This window comes from Branchiostoma belcheri, unplaced genomic scaffold (genome assembly GCF_001625305.1).
Source record: "Branchiostoma belcheri isolate BF01 breed outbred unplaced genomic scaffold, Haploidv18h27 scaffold31, whole genome shotgun sequence".
Classification (NCBI taxonomy): domain Eukaryota; kingdom Metazoa; phylum Chordata; class Leptocardii; order Amphioxiformes; family Branchiostomatidae; genus Branchiostoma; species Branchiostoma belcheri.
In genome coordinates this window covers 2,617,355-2,642,910 of record NW_017803921.1, presented here as the reverse complement: position 1 = coordinate 2,642,910, position 25,556 = coordinate 2,617,355, and the positions used below count along the sequence as shown (strand labels likewise).

Sequence of the window (25,556 nt, the reverse complement as noted above, 5' to 3'; positions counted from 1 at the left end):
TGCTCTTCTTGGAGAGAATTTCTATGCTTACACAAAGAAAACTCTGTTAAGATGCTGCCATACTAGTACATCAACAAAGCAAAGAGGTATAACAGGGGACGGAACTTCTATTTCGCTCTCGAGAAGAAGAACAATTCCAAGGGAGACCATTAGCTAGGACGATATATTCCGATATAAAGAACATACCATCATCAGCTCACCATCACTCAACCGCGACGGGGGCCGACATCGTTTACCAGATACCTTTGACATTGAAGTCACACTTCAGAGAAACCGCATGACAAGTCTCACTGACAAGTCAGTCTATTCAAAGCTCTAGATGGGGCATTATGTAACATTGCACCAAAATTGAAATATTGTTTTTAAAGAAACATCCTTGTGATTGTCATTCACTTCCACTTTTCAACATATTTGTGCCATTATCTCACGTACAATGAACGAATGTAATATAATACGACCTCATGTACAATACAAATATAATACGATATACTGTAATACAGTCAAATATCATATCATATCATATATTAAGCTCCGTGCAAAAGCCATCGAAAGAGCTCATGTTATTCAAGGCCTGAAATATACATGTGCATACCAATGTACACTTTCCAAATGACTCTCAAGAAATTTACATTTTAGGTATTCAGGACCTATACCTGTATGTAAAATATATAATTATGCAATAATATATTGACACATGAATTCATCGAGATTTCTCATTGAAAATATGGCTATGTGTACAAGACACGCAGGCTCTAAGATGGCAACATGCCACCTTACTGATTAACATAATGTATACTGATTCACTGTCGTTTCAAGTTTGAAACAGGTTTGTGCAAAAATTATGGAACATGCACTTTCTAATTAAATTCCCCAATCGCAGTATGAATATACTAACGCACTTTTGACATACAATAAAGAAGGCAAAACCGTCACGTTTTTGATCGCCATTCATGCTTACATGATGTGGGTAGTCAGGTTTGTGAACTTTAACCTTTGACCGTTGCATGAACTCTCGAATTTTGAGTCCGCCATTTTGAACCTTGCAAGAGCAAAAGGACGCAAATATCTACTTATTTCTAGCCAACACAGACAAGGTAAGAGTACCAGATATGTAGCAATCGAGATGTAGCAATGCCTATAGGTATGTGTTTGAAGATTGGCGACCATAATCCAATGGTCAGTTTTCCTTGTGCATGATATGGAGGGGATCCGGAGGGGGGGGGGCGAGGATTTTTTTGATGCACGACGTGATATGGGATGTTATATCTTTATAGTAAATTCATAGGTAAGCGCTGCGTGGAAGCGATCTCCAGGCAGTTTCGCAGTACGGTGGCTAGTAATAGTATATTTTGTAACGCATCCATGAGCTAACAAAGACATTGTTCACATCTGTTCTGTTAACTCCAGGAGGGTGTTTTCAAAAATTATAGTGATCGCAGCTGTAGCTCGACATGTCATCACAAGTAGAACAGATGGAAAGTCACATGCCTGAAGTCAAAATGGAGGAACCGTTAGCGTGTGGGGATTGTGGGTTCAGGACACCCAGCGAAGAAATCCTACACCAACACAATTGCAGGAAAACCCAGACAGAAGACAAACCATACAAGTGTGATCAGTGTGATTATTCTGCAGGGTGGAAAAAACACTTGAGAAAACACAAGAGAAAACACACTAAACCCTACATGTGTGGGGAATGTGGGTACAGGACACACTTTAAGGGTGGTCTAGTCCGACATATGGGAACCCATACGGGAGAAAAATTTGAGTGTAATGAGTGTGATTTTTGTACACCGGAAAAATGTCAGTTGAACAGTCATCAAGCAAACCACGCCATTGAGAGGAAACGCATACAAGAGGAAACATTAAGATTGAGTAGGAGCCAGAACTTGCAGAAGAAGATAGACACTATCACTATAGCTATTCCCAAACAACAAAAACAAAAAGAGGAACATTTAGTGTGTGGGGGATGTGGGTACAGGTCGCGCTACGAAGAAGTTCTACGCAAACACTACTGCAAGAAACCACAATACAGGTTTGATCATTGCGATTATTCTACAATGCTAAAAAACTTTTGGGACGAACATCAAGCAGAACACATCAATCCAGGGGACAAGTTCATTATTTCTGAAGAGACATTCCATGGGAAGCTGAGAAAAACTGATACTAGTAGTACATTATTTCAGGTAGAACAGGGGACAAGTCATATGCAAGCTAAACGCAAGATTGTTGATGAACCCTTAGTGTGTTCAGTATGTGGGTATAGTACACGCTATGAGGAAATCCTACGCCGACACAATTGCAAGAAACCACCACAAACACCACAAACACCACGAAAAAAAAGGTGGAATATTCCAAAGGTATATTGTGATTATCCTGTACCGCTGTTGGACAGTTATCAGAAGCAAAGCACATCACAATTGGACAGTCATCACAAGCAAAGCACACCACCAAAACAGACCAAGGAGAAACTCTACATGTGTGGGAAATGTGGGCACGAGGCAAGTTATGAGGAAATCTTATTCCAACACAAGTGCAAGGAAAGGCATGATTCAACCAATCAAGATAATTTTGCAGCACAGAAATCCCAATCGGACACACATCAAACAAAACGTACAGGTAATGAGAAACCCTACGTGTGTGGGAAATGCGGGTACAGCACACGCTATGAGAAAGCCCTAAGCAGACATGCATGTAAAAGAACCCATACAAGAAAACCGTACAAGTGTAATCAGTGTGATTATTCTGCAGCACGGAAATCCCAATTGGACAGACATCAAACAAAACACACCAAGGAGAAACCTTACATGTGTGAGGAAACTTTTGATGGAGAGGACGGACATCAAGCAATACACACCAAGGAGGAACCCTACATGAGTGAGGAAACTTTTGATGGGGGATTTAGGAAGGCTGACAGTGACAGTGCATCATATGTAAAACAAGAGAAACCTGATGATACTGTGCATGTGTGGGAAGTGGTAGACCAGCTTGTCCAGACCAGAGAGTCCACATAACATAAAAATGTGATTAGTGTGACTACTTTGTAACTTTTCACATATAGCTACATTACAATGATAAGAAGAACTACTAGTGCATGTATTTATGTAATCATTTATTCATTTATTGTTCTAAAACCTCAAACCCAATGTAAGTATCCGGCTCAGTTTTAATGCTGTGCATTTAGTCTACTTTTCTAGTAATCGTCAATACTTGGAAGTTATACTAGATTTCAGAAAAATGTATGTCAAACAGAATGTATCATATTATTACATCTAATTTTTTCCAGAGAGCAATAGAGGCAAGCAGCCTATGTAAATAGTAATAAAATAACATTACATATACATCAAAATGTCATTGCGTCTTTAGACTAATTTCATTTTACATATGTATATATTTATATGACCACTTGTTGTGATTTTCAATGCCTGCCAAAACAACTCCAACGCGAGCAAGGGCAATGCGCCCAAGGCCACAACATGCCACATGGTAGACTCAGCTGGTAATCCGAAAGCGAGCTTTTATCATATTTCACTCCATACATGGTATGGGGGAAATGTATAGTTTTTCCATTTTTTTTTTCGATTCAAACAAAAGATGTACATTTTTGGCCCTGGATCCCTGTAATTAAACCCAAATGACCTGAAAGTTGGTATGGGGTTCCATTTTGGTATGGGGATGAGGCTGGAGTGGAATATGCTGTATTTGCTTTGAAACAATTATCGGCCTTCCTGGTTTTTGTTTCTGAATCACCCAAGTCAAGATTCTCTGGCTACATGTTCTCTCACCTACGGCGTATTTGTCACAGTGAGTCAGTAGCACCTAGCTTCAGAGCACAGCGAACCCGTTATTATAGTCTTAAGCTTGGGGAAGATAACGTCGAAACATCGACTCTTGTAAACAAGTGGTTGTAAATAAAGTTGGATACTGTTTTTTAATGTTTACTGAGTAGCCTGTCGGCAATATTAAAACTAATACTCAGCAACTCCTGCGCGCCATTTGAAATGCCTTTTTTGATGTGTAAACCTCTCAGCTTTGATTGGCTCTCTCATGAAAATTGTTTACGAAACTCGCGAATATGTTGAAGTTTTATTCGCACCACGTCATCCCAAACTTCTTTGATATGCTCTCAGACAAATCAGCGTTATTTTCTGCTCCATGTTTGGGTATCTCCCACATATTTGCACTGGGTTTCTTGCCGACCAGTTCGATAGAAATGCAGGAGCAGGCCAGGCCTGCCCATACGCCACGCACGGAGCAGGGCGACGGGCGAACCCGCCGGCCTCTCCCCCCGCTGCCTCGCCCCTCTCAGTGCGACCTAAGCAATCCTGGCTACGGCACTTCTCTCAGACGGAAAGGAAGTACGTCTTCAGACACAACAAATCTGCCGGATCTCTCGTCGTCTTCACACGAAAGCGAGATGGGGACAAGGCTGCACTGCGACGGAGGGGACTCCGGCGACACCAGGCCCCATTACGACTTACCCGACGCAACGGAATCGTCTACAGGTAGGTTACGCACCTGTGTATTACATTCAGTTTTAAATCTGCGTGTTATTAGAAAATATGTATTTTTTTGTAAGAGTACGAAATTTTCACAAAGGCTGTGTGGTCTACCAGTAGGTAAGATTTTACATGACCAGAAACTGATCGTTAAGGGGTTTGTTTCTCCGAAAATGCTTCCAATGAAACATTATTCCCAATATTTTAGAGGTGGATATATGTATTTTGTTTTTTAATTCACCCTTTCGCATTGAAGGACGTATTTTTTCGGGTTGGTATGACATAAATAAGATAAAAACACGGACATAAATAAAATGAATTACACATCACCCTCCGTCCCAGCGCTCGATCCCACGGGTCGGTGTCAAACCTCGAGCGATTCGGAATATATCATGTTGTATTCTACATTATACAGACACTACGGATAAGTATGGCAAGAGTGGTCGCCGTGTCGTCTGTGGCGCCAACAGCAGCTGCATGGCGGTCACCATGGCTATAGTGGTGGTGCTGGTCAGTGCAGGATTCACGTCCATGCATATTCACCACGAACAGGTAATACTAACACGAATGTTGCGTAAAAAACATCACTACTGATCCTGTCGTTGGTTCTGGTTGTCTCTGGTGTTCTAGGAAATATCACAACTGATCATTATTGTTGGAACTCTGGTGTTTAAGGAAATATCATAACTCCGCCTACAATTGGCCTTTATTTTTGGCACTCTATAGCTATTTCTTTTATTAGGAAATATGACAGCTGTTGTCACTCTGGTCTTTTAGAACATATCACAACTTACCCTTGCCGTTATTACTATGGTGTTTTAGGAAATATCACAACTGACCCTTGCTGTTTTAGCCCTTGCGTTTTAGGAAATATCACAACTGACCCTTATTGTACAAAATACAAATACCCTTCAATTTTAGGAAAATATTACAATTGACCCTAATGTTTGGCACTCTATGGCTATTTTTTTTAGAAAATATGACAGCTTACCCTAATTTTTGTCACTGCTCTTATAGAACGTTAACATATCACAACTTGACCTTATTGTTATTACTCTGGTGTTTTAGGAAATGTCACATCTGACCCTTACTGTTGGTACTCTTGTGTTGTAGGAAATATTACAACTGAGCATTATTGTTGCTACTCTTGTGCTTTATGGAATACCACAACTGACCCTCATTGTTGGCCCTCTTACATTTTAGGAAATATCACAACTGGCCCGTGAGCTTTTTGTTGTTACTCTGGTGTTTTAGGAAATATCACAACTAGTCCTTATTGTTTTGGAATTCCGGTGTTTTAGGAAATATCACAACTGACCCTTATTGTTTTGGAACTCTGGTGTTTTATATAGGAAATATCAACTAACCCTTAGCTTATTGTTTTTACTCTGGTGTTTTAGGAAATATCAGAACTGGCCCTTGCCTTGTTCGCTGAACAAAACCAAACAACCGTCTTAGAACAACGTCTTTTCGAGATGAGTATTATGTTGACAGGTAAGCTGTCTTCAACTTTCTCTATTATAATTGAAAAAAACACAGTACCAATGTATGGCTTTTACTAAAGCTTTTAATTGTCTCTATCTTTATAAGTACTTCGTGTACAGCAGCTAATTAAAGCCTTCTTTTTTTATCTATTTTTTTTCACCTAAAGTCGAACCCTCTTTCATTGTTTTCGGTAGCGTGGTTTTGTTGGCTTAGGTTTGTGACTGATGAACAGCATCGCATATTAAGCTATATATATAGACTTCCATGGTATTGCGTTAGAAGTCCTCTGCCAAAGGTTTTTGAACGCGCTTCCGTCACGGGTTTTTTTAACTGTGAGAAAAAAAACCGTTTTGTTCGGGTCCCTTGCACATTTCTTAACGGCAGGCAATTACATTAAGGCAAAATAACGAAGAAATTGGTTGTGATATTGATATGATATATTTTGTTTGAACGTATCCTTAGTAGATATTAACAAACCTTTCCAAGTACATTGATTTATGTTTCCCTTTCAATCCAGAATTGACCAATGAAATGCGTAGAAATGACCTCTATGTTAGAGGCAACCTCTCTGGACCACCTGGACAAGGCAACCTCTCTGGACCCCCTGGACAAGGCAACCTCTCTGGACCACCTGGACAAGGCAACTTCCCTGGACCACCTGGACAAGGCAACTTCTCCGGACCATCTGGACAAGGCAACTTCTCCGGACCATCTGGAGAAAACAACCCGTCTGGACCATCTGGGCAAGGCAACTTCTCTGGACCAGCTTTTCGAGGCAACCTCTCTGGACCACCTGGTCAAGGCAACTTCTATGGACCACCTGGACAAGGCAACTTCTCTGGACCACCTGGACAAGGCAACTTCTCTGGACCACCTGGACAAGGCAACTTCTCCGGACCACCTGGACAAGGCAACTTCTCCGGACCACCTGGAGAAAACAACCCGTCTGGACCATCTGGGCAAGGCAACTTCTCTGGACCAGCTTTTCGAGGCAACCTCTCTGGACCATCTGGTCAAGGAAACCTCTCCGGACTGGCTGGACAGGGAAACCTCTCTGGACCATCTGGACAAGGTAACTTCTCTGGACCGACTGGACAAGGAAACCTCTCTTGCCCGACTGAACAAGTCAAACGCCCTGTGCCAACCGGGCTACCAATGGATACCAGGCAGGTTGGATCTACCGAACAAGTCCATTCTACAAGAAACGATGGAATACCTGGTCCCGCTGGTTCGGAAAACCCACCTGGACCACCTAGTCCACCCAGCCCACCTGGTCTACCTGGCCCTCCTGGCCCACCAAGTACACCCTGCTCGCCAGGGCTACCTGGTTCACCTGGTCCACCCAGCCCGCCTGGTCTACCCGGTCCACCCGGCCCTCCTGGTCCACCAAGTCTACCCAGCCCGCCTGGTCTACCTGGTCCACCTGGTCCACCCAGCCCTCCTGGCCCACCCGGTTTACCCGGACCACCTGGTCCACCCAGCAAGCCTGGTCCACCTGGCCCTCCTGGTCCACCCAGCCCGCCTGGTCCACCTGGCCCTCCTGGTCCACCCAGCCCACCTGGTCCACCCGGCCCTCCTGGATCACCAAGTCCACCCAGCCCGCCTGGTCTACCTGGTCCACCCAGCCCTCCTGGCCCACCCGGTTTACCCGGCCCACCTGGACCACCTGGTCCACCCAGTCAGCCTGGTCCACCTGGACCACCTGGTCCACCCAGCCAGCCTGGTTCACCCGGCCCTCCTGGACCACAAAGTCCACCCGGCCAGTCAGGGCCACCTGGTCCACCAGGGCCACCTGGTACCTGCCCGCTCTTTCGCTGGCATGAAGTTTTTTCAACCGTGAAAGGAACAGGACAGACGGTTTACGACGCGTGGAGTACGAGTTCTGGAAAAGTCCGCCATAACAAATGTCCAGTCGTGGATCGTTGGGAATCGCTTAACATCCAACGGGTAAGTTTCTCCTAAACTAGTATTGCAATCACTTTGTTTTTGTTTTGACCCTCCGTGAAGATATCAGTGAACTACTATGCTTAGTTATGGCCGCATGTTCGTAGCTATGACTTACGATCCCTTTTCTGCATTCAAATTAGTATGTCGTTTGTCAAGTTTTCGAGAGATAATGCACGTTGTTTCTTCTTCTTTACACCGAAGCAGTTTTTATACGTAAGGCCACAGCAAGTACACTGCAAGGATAACATCCTCCACAGACTCCAAATCGAATGCGTTAGGGCATGAGATGAAATATAACCAAAGAGAGATTTTACTACATCAGGGGGTACGATTGGCGTCTTTTGCAGGTGAAGGTTGTGTTGGAGTCTAACTCCCACGGAAATGCAGTGCTGATTTTTGATGGGAAAAACACGGACAAGTTCAACTGGTTCAAAAAGTCTCGTCTGCTCTCATCTCCCTGGAACGACATCAACACCCAACCTCAAAACGTCTTCTCGATCGAAGGAACCAAAAGAGCTGAAAGGTACATCTTGAACCTCAAACTATCATTTTCACGAAATTACCCCATTTAAAGTATATCTATTATAACGGCCATACGGAAACTTAATTGTGTCATGAAAGACTATCTGTCTTGTACATGTTGAAAGTTAAAACTTTTGATCCAATACAAAGCGATATTTCTCGCCTGGAGCTTTCGACCAGTGACTCTGGTCTTCCTCAATAGACTGACCCAGTGGGACTTGCCACGTGACTTCTCTGCGACGCCGCTTACTAGATACATTAGTTGTACCTTTGACCCAGTGTTGGTGTCACACTTCAGAGAAGTCACCTGACCAGTCTCACTGGGTCAGTCTACCGAGGAAGACCCGAGTGACTGGTCGAAAGCTCTAGGTGAGAAATCTTTCCTTGTGTTGGATCAAAAGTTTTAACTTACAACAAAATTGATTGTGGCACACGACCCTCTTCGTTGCAGATCTTTTTACATCAACCGTAACTGGCCCGGTTGCCCCTATGATGCTGGTTGGCTTATGGTGGCAGACAAGGGTCCGGGCGGAGTCTGCTCATGGGAACGAGCTCCTAAAAACAACCTGCCTTATATCCTCTTTTCTAAAAGTGGATACGTCGCTAACTTTGCAAAAGGTGCGTCCACTACTTACATTGTAACTCTCCATACTCATCCCCGTGTCCAGGCGAACCAATTCTAGATTGTCTTTTCCTATCTGGTAATTCTGCGTAATTTTCTTGTGGCAAGAATGAACTGATCCTACATTGTTTTACGGACAAAATATTTTTTATTCATCAACACATAACAATACAATACAATAACAAGGACCGTGTGGCGCTTCAGTTAAGTTTTTTTAAACTTATTTTAACAGCGTCACACAACAAAATACAATTAACATATGCACACAATGAGTTGACATAAAAGTCCCACAACCTTCAAAGGCTTTAAAAGACATTAAATGATTCTAATCATAACCAGATTAAGAATTTAATAGAATAAGAATGACCTCAATGGCTGATTAACGAGAGAAATGTCTCGTTCTTGTTTTCAGTTGTGTACCATATATTTTGAATACATTTAGACAAGCACACGTTCATATGACAAGGTTTTCTTTCCAATATTTTATGACAATTATTTTACTTTATTCAGGAGTTAATATTGTAGAAGCTGATCGGATGGTTATCTACATCGAAACACCCGGAAACAACGTGCTGTGTTTCAGCCCTGCTGGCTAGTCTCTAAGCTAAAGCTCCTGTCACGTATTCACGAATTTGTCCCCCCGAACACTAGAAGAAAGCACTATAGCCGTGGTTTACGTTAGGTGTAAAATAGAGCAAAGTCGGCTGGATCGGCTGGTGTTCGACGAGGTTGGTTACTATTTGGGTGTTTCAAATTTCAAAATGTTTAAAACATTCGGTGGTTGGTTGGGAGGTTCAAACATGGTTGGCTTTTGTTCGGCTGTTGTTCCACAGAACACCGGCCCGACATGACAGCAGTTTTCAGCGTGTGTTCGGGTGTCAAACGTAACTCAAATCGGTTTAGATTAGTACATAAATGTAATCGTGGCCAAAATCTAACCAGACTGCTCACGAACGTCAGCCGAACCTCGGGGCGAGGTCGGGGGAAAGTCCTGCTTGTGTGACAGGGACTTAAGTAAAGATGGCACCTCCTGTGTCGATCTACCTTTCAATTGCTTTTTTTAATCAGTGCACAAAAAACTTAACGTTAAAATTAGAAGCTTTATTATGGTGAATATTCAATGATGTCTTATTAGCAATACGAGATACAAATTATGGAAATGGAGGAATACATAATTTAACAGAAATTTCTAAAATTCCAGTGTTCCACATTATACATGATACCAGACGCTGTTTCAGGAGTGTATACTAGTACATGAAAAAGCATCTTAATTTGCCAAATTTTGACTCAATTATCATCAATAAGTATTTCCAATCTTACATGTTGCATTATTTTTCTCCTACTATTTATTTCAGATCACACTCATTATTGTCGCTTTTTTTAAGTCCACAATATAATGTTAAACATTATGCCTTAAATTCAAATAGTACAATTTTTAAGTAAATCAAAAAGAATAGCGATTATGAAAGGCATAGTGTTCTTATTCTATGTAAATTAGCAAGGTATTTCAGACACTATCCAATGCTGTGCGTCTGCTATTTGCTGGTAAAGGTCATCTAATATGACTTCAATACATGGAACATTATGCAATCTATGACAAGCAGAACAACAACAGATACGGATTATGCAAGTAAGGGGCTCGTTTGCATAATTAATTAGAAAACCACGTGATTCATAAATGTCAAATTGTTGGAATTTTCGATAGTGGCTTAAATTAATCACTATGTAATGGCATGCAAAGGAAAATATATACAATGAGTTTGAAGCACGAATCGCCTTTTTTGCCTTCATTTTGACGTCTACAGATGCTTGTTTTGCTTGTTTGGTAGCTATTTATGGGGATACCCAAAAGTAAAGAGACTATTTCAGACGCTTATAAAGAATGGAATTTTGACGAAAATGTGCTGTGGAATTGCATTTATGTGGATTTATTTGCTTAAACAATGCCAAAAGGTTATTCCAGCAATAGTGAAATGTTTATAAACTGCAGAATATTAAACTAGCTCTATGGATATGAGTAATTAAGTGAGTCATTTGTGGATATTCGCACAATACTATGCATTTCGAGCCGTGCTTTATTCAGGACACAGTGACGATGATGATTTCTACACCCATTTATTGAGAAACGGTCACACCACGCCTTACAGTGACTTCATTGATCACAAATACCTGGACTGGGATCAAACAGCAAACAAGTACAAAATGCTGATGTAAACGTTCCCACAAACCACTGCGAATTTCCGACCGCCATATTGAACTAAAAATTCAACTAAATTCACCAAAGGTTGAACATGGTACATCTTCTACTGAGCCATATTGTCACAGTCTGGTGTTCTCATGAAGAGAAGAAAAAAACGGAGAAGAAAATATTCTAATACTATTCAAATCCTGACTAAATATGTTGGAGTGCAATTTTGTTTGCTTCGCTCACGCATCATAGAACATGAATAAAACAGTTCAAAGATCACCAACATAAATAGTCTTTGGTGACCAAAAGAGTTTTAATATCACCCATTTATGACCATAAAAAGTAACAACAACAGCACATACTAAAAAAACAAAGTGTACTAAAGTTAGATGGGGGAGGTATCAATCAATTTTTTCCTACTCAACCTCTTTGTCTTTGGAGTATGCTAGCTTACTAAGCACCCTGACCAAATAAACTATATAAGTACAAAATCCATTAACAAGACTTCTACGTGGCGAATGCATATAAATCATTTGTTTCATTATCAAACAAAAGAAGTCTACTACTAGCTTCCAGTAGCCTTAACAGAATGACAGAAGAGAAGAAGTTTTGTAAAAATTGTTAATTTTCAGCAAAATTCAGCTTTATGCTTATAATGATTGTAAATGCTGTGAATTCTGAAATCAACTTTACAGTATTATAACTGCTCTATGGTTAGTCTTAATGTTAGTTTAAAAAACAAGCGGTTAGTAGAGTTAGTAAAAGCCACACAAAACTGACAGGAAAGTTAGAAGGTTAGTAGCACAAACCATTGATGAAATGTTAGTAAGGGTTAGTAAGGGTTAGTAGGGTAAACACTATAACGTTACTGTCTAGTTCTATGGCAACAATACCAAATTCATTGTTCTGATAACAATCTACCATCTCTTGTTCCCACCACCAACAACACCCATACAAATGCAAGCTGTCCGCTTATCTAAGTCGATGTTTTTAACAAGAAGCAATGTGCCCCTTCTTCAACACCGGTAAAAAAGCTGACGCAAACATGTTCCTTTTTTTGTACTTTTTTTTCTTTTTGTACTTTTTTTTACATTTTTTATGTTCCGTGACCAGAATGTCCTTTGCCACTATTTCTGGTCAAATTTGCGGGTAAGAAATGAAACAAAAGTTTTTGCCAAGGAAAAATGAAGAACATTTCACTTAAAAAACATTCTTGAGTGAACACAGATTCATGTCGCTAATCTAGTTTTACAACATTGGTATGGTATTTAGTAAATACCACTGTTAGGGCTTTTACAAAGATCATCTGTTGTACTTTTGGGTGATTACAGTACATAATGTTCTTCCGCCTTGGTTCTAAGAAGGGGCTTGTTCTAATTTCTGTAGAAGTACGCCACCTCGTCCAGCTCCACCCGAATAGTACGGTACTCTCCGCCGCGATACACACGGCCTCGGTCGCGGGCGTCTTGCCAGCTAACGCCCTGGATCGGGAAGTACACCTCCCTGTAGACGTAAACAAAAACATTTTGTTAGGCAAATATATAGCAGCCATTTACTGTACATTTTTGTCCTACTGGGCTATGCACAAGTAACATGTTAATGATCTTATACAATGTATATAGATACGTATATACGTATCTATATACATTGTATATAGATAAAAAATGTACATCCAGTATACACAAGCGTTTGTTTACCTGGTAGTTGTGCCCCTCTCCACGATGGGCGCCACCAGAATCTGGTCTCCCACCAGGAACTCGTCGTCGATGGTCTGAGCCAGGATGTTCTCTGGGTCCTCCCACCACAGCGGCCGGATGATCGGGGCGTACCTACAAAACAAACACGCCATTTAGTTCCTTCCCACACTTTTAAGTTCCCCCCCCCATGAGTACCTTCCCTCGCCTATAAGTTCCTTTCTACAAATTCCTTCCACACCTATAAGTTCCTTCCCACACATGTAAGTTCCTTCCCACACCTATCAGTTCCTTCCCACACCTGTTAGTTCCTTCCCACACCTGTAAGTTCCTTCCCACACCTATACATTCCTTTACACACACATAGGTTCCTTCCCACACCTATACGTTCCCTCCTACAAGTGCCTTCAAGTGCTTATAAGTTCCTTCCCACACCTTTAAGCTCCTGCCCACACCTATAAGGAAAATAATCGATAACACAGTGAGTTAGACTGTCCGTTTACCGTACCTGACAAAAAGTTTCACAGTCATGAGTCTGATAGACATGATAACTATTGTCGTGTCAAGTAACTTAATTAAGGTACATTTGGATTTGCACGTGCTTGTTGATCGCTGGGAGGCGTTCTGTACAATCCGTACCTGCGGCCGTTGACGGCCTCGTTGGCGAAGGTGACGAGTTGTGGGTACACGTCACGCTCGTGAATCTCCAGGAACTTGCGGGCGATCCGGATGACTTCCTCGTCATCACCGGCACCGTACTGCCAGGGGGCGATGGAGAACTGGCGGAAAAAAGCATACGACACAATCGTCAGTACTGCTATAGCTACAAACTGCACAAAAAATCGACATCCGATGCAATTCCAGGGCAGCAAAACTGGATTTTTGGTCATTCCTGCAATGCAGTAAGTTGAATCAATCCCAGCCCGTAACCTACCATTCTGAAATCTGTTCCAAAAACTGGGTGACTTCATTTAGGCTGTTTTAGCGCCAACTATAAATGTCAGAAATGTGGGATAATTGCACAAATATGTTGAAATTTTTCCCAGTTTGTGTTTAAGAACCTACAGACCGTCACTAACCTGCATGGTGGGCATGAAGGTGGAGATGCCCATCCAGCGGATGTACAGCTCCCGGTCGGGCAGCTGGTCGTTGTAGGCGTTCCCGCCGATCATGTCGGGGAGGATGTAGGGGTAGCCCAGGATGGAGAACAGCAGGGCGGTCGGGATGATCGTCCGCAGACCGTTGTCGTAAAGACCGAGTTTTTGTCGAACATGCGTACTCTTGAGATCTGTATCACACACGTACCTGCAAATTTTTTTTTTAAATCATCAATAAGTTACGTGGTTTTGATACTAGTTAATAATAATCAGTTATGTTCAGCGCTATTATATGCTTTGGCCTCTGATATTCTGCAATCGCTTTCAGGGCTAAGGATCCATCAGAACTAGTCTTTATCAAATGAAATTAGGTGGGGTGTTAGTTAGGTGCTTTACGTAAACCATTCACAAACTTGTAACTGACTATATTACAGGCGGGTATGAGATGTGCACTGACCTCCGTTTGTCCACCAAAGATGGCGGCCATCTCAGCGTAGTCTCTGGTGTAGTAGTTGGGGTTGGTGTAGGTGGTGTAGGTTCGGTAGTTTACATCCGGGAGATACTGGGCTTCTCCTCCGTCAAACTTGAACGAGTCGATCGTGAAGTTGGTACGAAGTTCCTAAAATAAAGCACAAAGACGTTTACTTATAAGACCATGCATACAGTTGGGCAGTAGTACCAGTATGTGTGTGTATGTTTTCAAACATTATATTTCGTTTTGTAAGGTTTTTATTACAAGAACTTGCCTTGACGAATGCATCGTATACTGTGTTGAACATTAGCTGGGTCCTAACTTATTTCAGTAAAATTACAGGTATCTTAGAAAAAGGCTTAGTCCCCGTGCATTTTAGATTTCAATCCTGAGTTTTCGAAACTCAAAGACAAAGGGAAAAAAACTTTTAGACTTCAGGGAAGTATTTTTCTTGTTTTTCTGTGACCTTCAAGTTCACCCCCCCCCCACACACACTCCCCAAAACATAACCTTCTTGACGAAGGTAAATATTCTATAGCCAACTACCACGTACCTCTAGTCGAGACACGAACCACCGCCGGGCCAGAGGGTTGGTGACGTCCAGCAGGGCTGCGTACTGCGTGCCGCACCACCATTTCGTTAAGCCCGGTACGTCCGGTTGCCCCGTCGCTTTTTGTGGCGCCTGCGACACCCAGTAGTCTAAAGTAACAATAAAGACAACAGCACGAGTTCAACAAACAATGTTGGTGAAACGTGGCCTTTGTTGTTCGGTATCTATATATTTATCTCTGTACTTTTCCTTGAAATTAGAGTATGAAATTGCAAATAGATAAATCAAAACAATACACTCTATAGAGAAGATCATAGAAATTTGAATTTTGGCTGCATCTTGCGACTTATGTACCTGGCTCGCCGAAAGCCGCATTGTCCTCGAAAGTGAAGCTGTCGATGTTAGTGAATGGATGGACCCAGACCGTGCCGTCCCAGCCCTTCTGGTGGAAGTAGTCGAACATAGACTTCGGTTCCGGGAATTTGGTCTCGTTGAAGTGCAGTTCTCCGTACCGCGTTTCCCAGAAGTCGTCAATTGACACCTGTCAATAAAAAATCAGTACATTAATTGATTGAAAGGCCTTCATTGTACATTTATGCTCTTACAGGCTAAGTACAGGTCATTGTGATGAAGTTGTATCTACAATAGAGAAAAGTCTGGTATCGGGTAGTATATTAATGAGAATATGTACAGGTTTACATGTAGCCTCTCCTCGCTTCTGAACACAGTTGCAAGCAGGTCTGAGAACAGAGATGGAGCTTCCAAGAAATGGTCCATAAAATGTTTCCTAGAAGCTGATTCTGAAAACGATGTTCCTGGAAAACTGACCTGACTAGCTGACATATTTCAGTAGACGATCACTAGCCGTCTCCAAAGCTAGTTGCAAGAAATGGTCCCTAAAAATGTTTCCTAGAAGCTGATTCTGAAAGAGGTGTTCCTGGAAAACTGACCTGACTAGCTGACATGTTCCAGTAGACGATCTCGCTGGCCATCTCCAGCACCACGGACTGGTTGATGTCCTTCTTGTAGCGGGCCCAGGTGGACCAGATGGGCCGCTTCAGCACCAGGTCTGCGGGCAGGCCGCTGGGCTGGCGGTAGTACCGGTGGTACATGTACTCGTGCACCTGGCGGGCGTTCTCACCAACACAGATGGAGTACCTGGGGAAAACATTACAGGAAAGACGATTTTAACGATTTCACTCACTTGAAAAGTATAAAAAATACATTCTAAAGCTGCTAATCATGAAAATTTGAGACGGTTGTACTTTTTCATGCAGTGACCTCTCTACAATGGATTCATTACACTTTAAACAAGACTCCTTTAAATATGACTACTGTTGATGAAAGGAAGAAAGGAAGATGAATTGATCTTCAAAACACCATGATACAAAAAATATCCTTATTTCCTACTGTAAACTAATAAGTCACTGCGAAAGTAAGTGAATTTGCAGCAATGACAACATGGAAGGTTGCGTACTTCATATGCGGGAGCCTGCCTCGCGGGTTGGGGTAGTGGAAGGTGTAGTTGGAGAGGATACACATCCTGCCATCTCCGCTGGCGTTGAGTGACAGGTGCAAGGGGACGTCATCCTCAATCACGATACCCACACCCTCTGACGTCACGAACAACCTCTCCATCACGCTGCCTGTAAAAGTAGCAGCCGATTCGGCGCATTTGTAAGACGTTTGCTACACAATTTTTTTACATACCGAAAAGTACGGATTGATTGAAGTTCTCTTTATTCTATCTATGAACAACTTAGCATCAAATAGATGTATGCATCATTGAAAAAGCAAGTAATAGGATCCAAAATATAAATTGAAAGGGGAGTGTCATATGGGACCATTATGTTTTGGATATAGGTGTTTGAGGCAAGCGGTCCTGATAATGATAATGATTATGAAATACTTCTCTACCATACAAGGTGCCATGTAAAAGATAGATAACTTATAAGTGTGAAACACACACACACACACACACACACACACACACACACACACACACATGCACACACACACACACACACACACACACATGCACACACACACACACACACACACACACACACACACACACACACACACACACACACACACACACACACACACACCTGCACACATACGCCTACACAAACACACACGATAGTGAGCATGCACGCAGACTAGCCCAAAACAGAACCACACTCACATCAATACTCAACAAGTACGATGACGTAACATGACAACCACAGTCCTTACCGTAACGGTCCTTGTTGGCCTCGCCCCAGCTCAGGTAGTCATTAGTGATGAAGGGCTGCATCTCCCCGGAGCCGTTGTTGACCGGCCAGCGCTGACTGAAGACCTGCGCGCCGCCGTACCAGTGGGCTCGGGTCGTGTCGAAACAGTCGTACGGGTAAAACGTCTCCTGCTCTGTTCTTCCCTCCCAGTTCACCTGCAGGAGGATTTAAAACTATCAATGGAGTACTTGCCCTCACGTGACTATGACGTAAGTATCGTCCGCCATGTTGGATGGTTAAAGGCAGTCGGCAAAACTGGATTCTTTTACAGTCAATTTTCTGGTCATTCTCTTAAAGTGGTAAGTCTATGTGTTTTATTCATTCACATAAAAATTCACTGAAATTCGCTGTTGCTGACAAAACGTTGCTTGTTTTGTATCGTAGGCTGGTTCTAGCCATTTATTGGTGGTAGCCAAAAATAAAGATACTCTTCACATAGTTCCTTTTGGGGCTATTTCAAGCGCTTCAAGTATGAGATGCTGACAAAAAAAATTGCAAGAAAATGGGTGAAATGTCAGTAACTGTCAGTAAATAGAGATAGTTCATTTCTTTGTTTGCTGGCCTGAAATTTCATTGGATGCTTAACCTATTCAAATATCCCCTACATTGTGATGTGTTTTATTGGGGGGGGGGGTGTCGTACCTGCCATGTGACGTTCATACAGTGCAAGTTCCGTTCTTCGATCAGTTCCTCGTAGACGAGTGACAGCACGCCCCTCCTCTCCCAGTCGAAGCAGTAGTCTCCCTCGTTACAGATCCAGGGGTCGTCCCACGTCCACTCCACCTTGGGGATCCGGTATCCCAGCGTGGCGCGCTGCACTTCGTGCCCGGTCTCGTTTCTAACTATTAGCAGCTTCCTGTGGTAATAATTAGAAAGGTAACATTTAGCAAATGCATAATATTTACCTTCACATGGTGTAGCTAACCAAACTACTACTCTTTTAAAGTTTAACATTATTCATATACATGGTGACACTAGTCCAACCCTGCTGGCTTGCAACTTACAACACAATGTAATTCAACACCACAGGGTGTCTGCTATGTACCAGTTGCCATGGTGACAGCCGTCTGGTCCAGGTCACTGACCTTGTGTGTTTGGAACGGAAGAAGAAGAAGGAGCAAAAACTATATGTTTTCCTTCTGCGAAGGTAATCATAATTATGATAATCATTTTTGCAACTTCATTCACGAGAGCTTATTACAAACTGACGAGGTCAAAGGGTACAGAATTAAATACTGTTTTTAGTTTGAGAAAAATAACCATGCAACCGTGTGCTGACATAATGTTCTACTTCTTCTACTTAAAGGTTCTATCTCTACTTAATTAGTACTAATAACATATGCATATGTGACAGGGAGAGGACATGAAATACATTAACAGGACAAGAGAGACATATCAACTAATCAGACACCTTCCTCAGATCTTCTATAGTACTGCTTCTGGCCACTATATGTAACAAATGTAGGTGGCGCTTATATATACTTTGAGGACACAATCCCGAAGCAGAGGCATCACCGGTTGTGTAAAAAGAAAATCCCCATATCGTATGTACTACCAACCTGACGAATATTTTCAAATGTATAGTGTCAATACAATAATGTCAATCCTTCCACAAATGTGGTAAATCTTCATAAATAAATAAATTTATAAATATTTGAAATACGTACGATTGAGCATCGTATTCGAACGTTCCTCTGAAGTCTCGCTCTCCCAGCCAGACCCAGTAGTGGGGCTTGGCGAACCACCATGTGATGATGGCTAACCCCACACACAACAGCACCACCACGATCGCCAGCAGAACCAGCCGCTTGGTGGACCAGTTCTTCACCCCGCCTCTCCGCCTGTAATACACGACAAGGAATCAACATATTAGCGTATTCAGGACCATGCCTATCTAGTTCTATGCCTGAACGTAGATTTGCCTCATGTTGTGGACACGCGTGGACTATCCACAACCGTGCCTGAGCATGGTTACGTACGATTCTAGATACAACACATATTGGTAAAGCTAGCTAGACAGGAACATTTGCAAGTAAATGCAGAATGTTCCCTCCACCTGGCTAAGCCCAACAATATGCAAATGACAACTATTTGAAACAGCCCCTTAATACGACTTATAGACCCTGTGAGGTGCTCAAGAAAGCCCTGGATATTTGGTAATCGCTTAGAATTCGTCCCAGGAATACTGGAAACTCCGGCTTGCTCGTTTGCCCCATCGAGACCCCCACGCCTATGTTATATAGTTCGGGTGCCAGACTGTTCTCAGCGCCCAAAGTTAGACCATGTGAAGATCGAAGGCTACCTGAGGGGGTAATTTTTTGGGGGAACATCTTGGACCTGGAGCGAAGGAGCTGGCGTAGCCTGTATACTAGCCCTGGCAACAGTCGGACACCCAGGCTAAACTTAAGCAATGTTGTAAAGTTTTCTGTAATTGTTTACTGTGCGAAGGAACACCACGGACTGCTCCTAAATCGTCTACCTACTAACGTTAAATGATGATAAATGACGGCCACTTGCATGACTACAAAGACGGTGGAACGAGCGACCAGGCACGAATGTACAAATGCTAGTCTCTAAATATCACAGGCATAAAGAAGAAAACAATAGAATCTTCCAAAATTCTAATGTTTTTTGTATATTGATGTATAAGTTCATTTAAATCTTTTCACCCCCGCCAATATTCAATTCAAATACATTTCCCGACAGGCAGTTTGCAACCGTTTTCAGCCTTACGGCAACAATTTAGCAACATTTTTTTACTGTTCTACGTTTTTGTTTAGACGATGTCAGATGGAATAATCTAGCTTTGTTTGGTCAATCTGGGATTCTAAGATATCCTACAGCGTTGTTTTTTTATCTGTTAACCTTTGCAGTTCCGCCATTTTTGTTTCACGTCCCGCCATTTTTCCACCACCATGCCACGTCACGCCTGAGGCCCGTAAGACGGGTCTCCTTATATGGTGGCCAGGGGTGCGACAGGTGTAACGGTTTTGTTTGTTCTCCATTTATTTGGCGGGCACCTTGGCAAACAAAACGTAGGCAGGTCGGGCCAGTTTAGAGGCTAGGTACCGTCCGTAGCACGAGTTCTCAAACAACAAACAGTTCCCATTCAAAAACGAGAACTATAAACGGACAGAAACCGTCTACAAATTGCAGTATTCTTTCTGATTCATTTCCATGTAGAACGAATATACTCCTGGTTTACAAGCGGGAGTATTTGTTAAATTTATGAAAGGGAGCTAAGAATTCAGCTGTTAATCTTTTACAGTGTCTGTATAATGCAGAGAAAGCGGCGCTGAGTCATAGTATACAGCCAGGCGTACCAGTCCGTGCCACGAGGCGGTCAGCTAACATGGCACGGCTTATGTGTGACCCTGCCACGACCCTTGGCTTGAGTTTGAATAGGAAATAATCTGTTAGCACAAGATAGGATCAGTTACTTGGATGTACCATGCATTTGCCTGTCAATTTGGCGGAAAATCCTGCTGTTCTTACTAATACCCCGCCAGCTACAAAGACTGTAAGCTACTTGATGTGCTTGAAGGCATCCGATAAGATTTCAGAGCGGCAAGACTGGATTTTCAAAGTCAAGGTTCACCCTGTCCTATATCATACTGACATCTGTGAGGCAAACATGCGGAAAACGGATGCTTTTTTGCTATTTTTCGTTTGGCCGGCTGCTATTTTTTTGCCGCCCTGAAATTGCATTGGGTACCTCGGGCACACGAACACACTCACACACACGTGTACACATCAGAGTAATGTTTCACTGCAAAGTGGCTAAACAAAGGAAACATGCAACTGATACGGCTTCCCCTAGAAAAATCACTCTACCGTAACTCAAAGTCGGAGGTTGGGTGGTACAGTTGTGTATCTTCAATTTGCTTAGATTTCAACTGAAAACACAATTCATTTTTACTTCAAATCTTTACCGAAACCTGCTTTAAAGTATGGCTTAAAGCACACAGTTGCACGTTTTAAACGTAGAGCTCTCCTACAAACCTAAACTTAGGAAAAGATGGTAAAACGGTATTTTTAGTTTGATGTACGACAGTACGATATACAACCAACTCTCTGCCTAGATACTTTAAAATACATGCAAGAAAATTCAAGCTGTTAAACAAATGATTATCATGGCGAAACACATAAAGGAAGTTTTCATATGATTCCAATTCTCTAAAACGGAGAGAGGTCTAACATACATGCAAACTAGACATAGAAGCTAATATTTTTTAACTGTCAGTTTGACTCTTTTTGCATAACATCATTTAGAATTCTAAAAAAACTTAAACGTTCTAAATTTGAGATAGAGGCGAGCTGGAATAAAAAAAATGACTTCGGCGTACATACGCGACCGTATTTGCGTATAAAACACACATGGCGCCGACAAGTATTTGGCTAAAACAACCAGGGTTTTATGGCCATTTTGGTCACCACCGCACTATTTTATGCAGTTGTCCAGCAAATCTTTGAGTTGGGTGCCCTTATGGACAAGCTTAGATCAAATAACTCAGCGAAAAATATGTTGGCTCTCGTAAAAAAAAACAGTTTCCTCACAACTCCAGTGGCTAATGAGCGAAACATAGTTCGGTAGATGCGCCTATTACTACACATTGCGATGTTCCTAACAAGATGGATGAAAAATACTGTATATCATATAAAAACGTTGGTTTTAAATTTGTGTGAGAGACAACAGTTATTTTTGCCGCGCAAACATGCGTACAGAGACTGTCCAAAGTTCACCAACGGAATCTACGCAAAAATTCTGAAAAAAAAATCACGAAAAACCCTTCAAGACAACCAAATATCTTTTTTTCAAAAAGTTAGAATATGTCAATGGTGAAAATAGAGCCACATTCGCGACAGAAATGAAAATGTTGCATATTTAGGTGAAAATAAACCTTTCATATCAATAACTGATAATTCAGTGTTCCTGTTAAGTTTCATGTTTGAAATTTGTTGATAATGTTCGTTTTAAACTTAATAACATTTTAATAACATTTGTACATTATGTTTTAGAACTTCGGTGACCAAGTTGATTTTAGCCAACATCCTAACATTATAGTAACAAATTAGAGGACGTTTAGAGCATACTGATTATCTAGCTTTTTTATATAAGATTTCCTTTTTATAACTATTTCTCTGTGGAAAATATCATTATATCTTCCACATTTCACATGCAAACGCATGTGGCACGTTTGAAGAGTCCTTTCACACCTTTTCATCAGTTTATAAAAGTTTAAAACTGACGTTTTCAATAATGGCGCGCAAACTGAGAAATGGCCGCCATATTGCCACAAAGTACAGTAGTTTGCACAAAATCCAGCAAGGACACGTGTTAGATTCCAAACTCCACTTTTTACCTCAGTATCTCTCATTTTCTGACAGAAATTGTTGAAAAGGTATACAAACTTACTTTTTTTCGTCCCCCATGCCTCAGGGAGTTGTAATCCTACTCGAATTTGCGTGAAATTCGAGGAGCAAAGTCGTCCGATGGTAGCTTCCCTCAGCCTGCAGCCTCGCGCTATGGCGCCTGTTCGTGGGACGGTCTTCTACCCAGGTGACGCTGTTCAAACCTGCAGTGACCGTTACAGTACTGTTGAATCAAGGGAACCTTTGCCACCAGCTCCTATTGGGTGTGACGTGTTTACATAAGCGTGACACCTCAAGCACCCTCATGAATTTATTTTTAAAAATAAGAATTTTTAGAAACTTTTACTTTTTCTGAGACTACGATTTCGTATTCCATATGCTCGAATTTGTCAACGTTACACTGTAAAATGAAAATATTAAGGATCTTTTACTTTTTCATATCATATGATTTTGTTACGCTTGGTTGCCATCATCAAACCAAAAACATGTGAAGAAAAATAGTCCTCTTGCAGAGCCAAAAAGTGCCAAATGCAAAAAATGACCGGATTTTCCGTTTTACTTTATAAACTCTGTGTCCGTTTTCTTGCTAAAAATCGAAAATTAACATACCTTTTTACGTACGTACACATACATCGATTTGGTAACACCAGTGTTGGATGGTGACCATAAAACGTAACGTTACCTATCGCAGACGGAAAAAGTCGACCAACAGTGTCCCACTGACAGAAATCTACACGACTTTTCCTCTGAAAATCCTGCCAGTTTCCTGTGACTGAAAGATATGCCCACCTACTGTACTAAATGTCTAACAACATTAAAGAATTTACCTCAAACTTTACCTGGCGAGGTAGGAATTTTGAACACAGTGACTTGTCGTGGGTTGTTGATTCACCGCTAACTGTGATAGGCACGGGGACAATGATTAACAAGGACCAACACTGGCTGTTTACTTAGCCCAGGGACAGTACAAATGGGCCCCAACATCCACCACTTACACCTGTGTGAGATTCGGCCCTTGTGTGGGATTGTTTTCGTAAAGCTTTTCGGTAAACTTGGGCTCTCAAACAATGACTAAACGGTATCTGTTTGTCTTTAGTACTGCAAGCTAAAAAGTCCACGGTTTGGTTAGGTAAAATCTGTCAGACAACAGGTGACTATAACCAACATTATAGGTTACAACGCCCTAGTCTGATTTGTTCTATGTGCATTAGAGCCTTAGTACTTTTATTTGCTGTTTCATCTGAAAGACGATGGCTTGACTGCAACATTATAACATGGATATATAATGATTATAACGACTATAAAAACGCCATCAATATTTCTAGCTAAATACTGACTCCAGGTCAATTGAAAAAAAAAACACATCGATAAATCTATTCTAGTCATGTTTCGATTAAAAATACTCCAGTTTTTTTTTAAGGATAAGAGATTTTATCTATGAGAGCTCATCATAACAATTATGAATATGTTTTAACCCTAAAATTATTCAGTGTAAAACAATTGAATCAAAACACTAACTACCAACAAGAGATTGGCGTTCCAGCTTACAATATTGTTTGTCTAACTTACAATTTGACATTCTTTTATGTTACCTAGAACACACGAGAGCTAAGCGATTCTAAACGACATAACCAAACAACAACTGTGTTCAGAAACAGGTGCACCGGTACCGAGTATGACGTCATGGTCGATGACGTCACCTCACGCCACCGAAGCGTCTCGGTGCTTTTTGGAAAGCGCTTTGTGTTAAAGGCATCCAATAACATGTCAGGGTAGCAAAACAACAAAGAAATATACAGGATGAGGTAATCTGACTGATTGACATTTACTGCCATTCCTTAACACATTTTCATCATCATCATCTCATACTTGAGGCTTTTGAAATAGCTCAAAAAACAAGATGCGCGAAGAGTCCGTTTATTTTTTGGTACCACCAATAAATAGCTAGAACCAGCCCACGGTGCAAAACAAGCAACCATTTTTCGTCGGCGACATCACATCACAGATATCAGTATGCTATGGGATAGGATTGATTCGACTTACTACATTTTTGAGAAAAGGGAATTGGCCTTGAAGACCATTTTGAAAACCATACTGCCATCAAAACGCTTCGGGTGCCCTTAAGTTCTCTAAATGATTCATACAACATTTCTAATGTGTATATATACGTAAAGCTAATGTTGTTAGTTTGGTGGTATAGAATTTCTCATATATTACATGTAACTATTAAAACATCCCTTTGTTGTTTATGCATGAAGTTTACCCAAACCGCATCCACGCACGTTACAAACATCCATATTCTCCTAAGTATTGGAGACTGAGACCAACTACAAATTATCTAGTTCTCCATCCAACGGGGTGCGAGGTTACATCACTCTTGAACTCATTCCTGATAACTGTATCGGACCGAGGTTCCTCTGCATCCGGGTAACACACAGCGCGGATCGCACCGTGTACTTGAGGTGTCAATCAATTTAGATCCCAGCGTGATTTTCTTCCCTGATTGGTCAACTGGATCGCATATATCAAAAGGATGATTCAAAATTTAAAGGCTGAGCCCAACGCACAGTGTATATTCACAACAACCAGTTTGTCTGTGCGTTTGATACTTATCTAAATAATAAAAAAAAAGAAAATACGCGCCTTATGTCAAAACGTTCATTAGGTTCATCACCACTTTGTTCTTCGATATGTACACAGCCCTGCATATGTACATAACGTTACATGAGTTTTTATCAAACGTTTGACTTTTGTTCGAAGTTCGAACTATTTCATTTCGCCTATACAGATACAAAGAAAACGAGTAATTTTGACCACATCGATGGGACGCTATT

General features: G+C 41.7%; 1 protein-coding gene and 1 pseudogene across 2 annotated transcripts; both read right to left on the bottom strand.

The window, feature by feature from the left end:
- Positions 1-7,233: 7,233 nt before the first annotated feature.
- On the bottom strand, positions 7,234-9,106 carry LOC109474490. The gene is made up of 2 exons (XM_019774779.1): positions 9,086-9,106; positions 7,234-7,863 (listed from the first exon to the last, which is right to left on the bottom strand). The coding sequence occupies exons 1-2, from the start codon at positions 9,104-9,106 to the stop codon at positions 7,234-7,236; spliced, it is 651 nt and encodes a 216-aa protein (XP_019630338.1).
- Positions 9,107-11,171: 2,065 nt separating this feature from the next.
- Positions 11,172-23,630, bottom strand: LOC109474547 (annotated as a pseudogene). The gene is made up of 14 exons (XR_002140489.1): positions 23,562-23,630; positions 22,766-22,925; positions 19,017-19,190; positions 17,992-18,205; positions 17,312-17,504; positions 16,551-16,719; positions 16,024-16,231; positions 15,428-15,614; positions 15,077-15,222; positions 14,509-14,670; positions 14,034-14,259; positions 13,594-13,733; positions 12,958-13,089; positions 11,172-12,763 (listed from the first exon to the last, which is right to left on the bottom strand). The product of XR_002140489.1 is annotated as an uncharacterized family 31 glucosidase KIAA1161-like (transcript).
- Between the last annotated feature and the right edge of the window lie 1,926 nt (positions 23,631-25,556).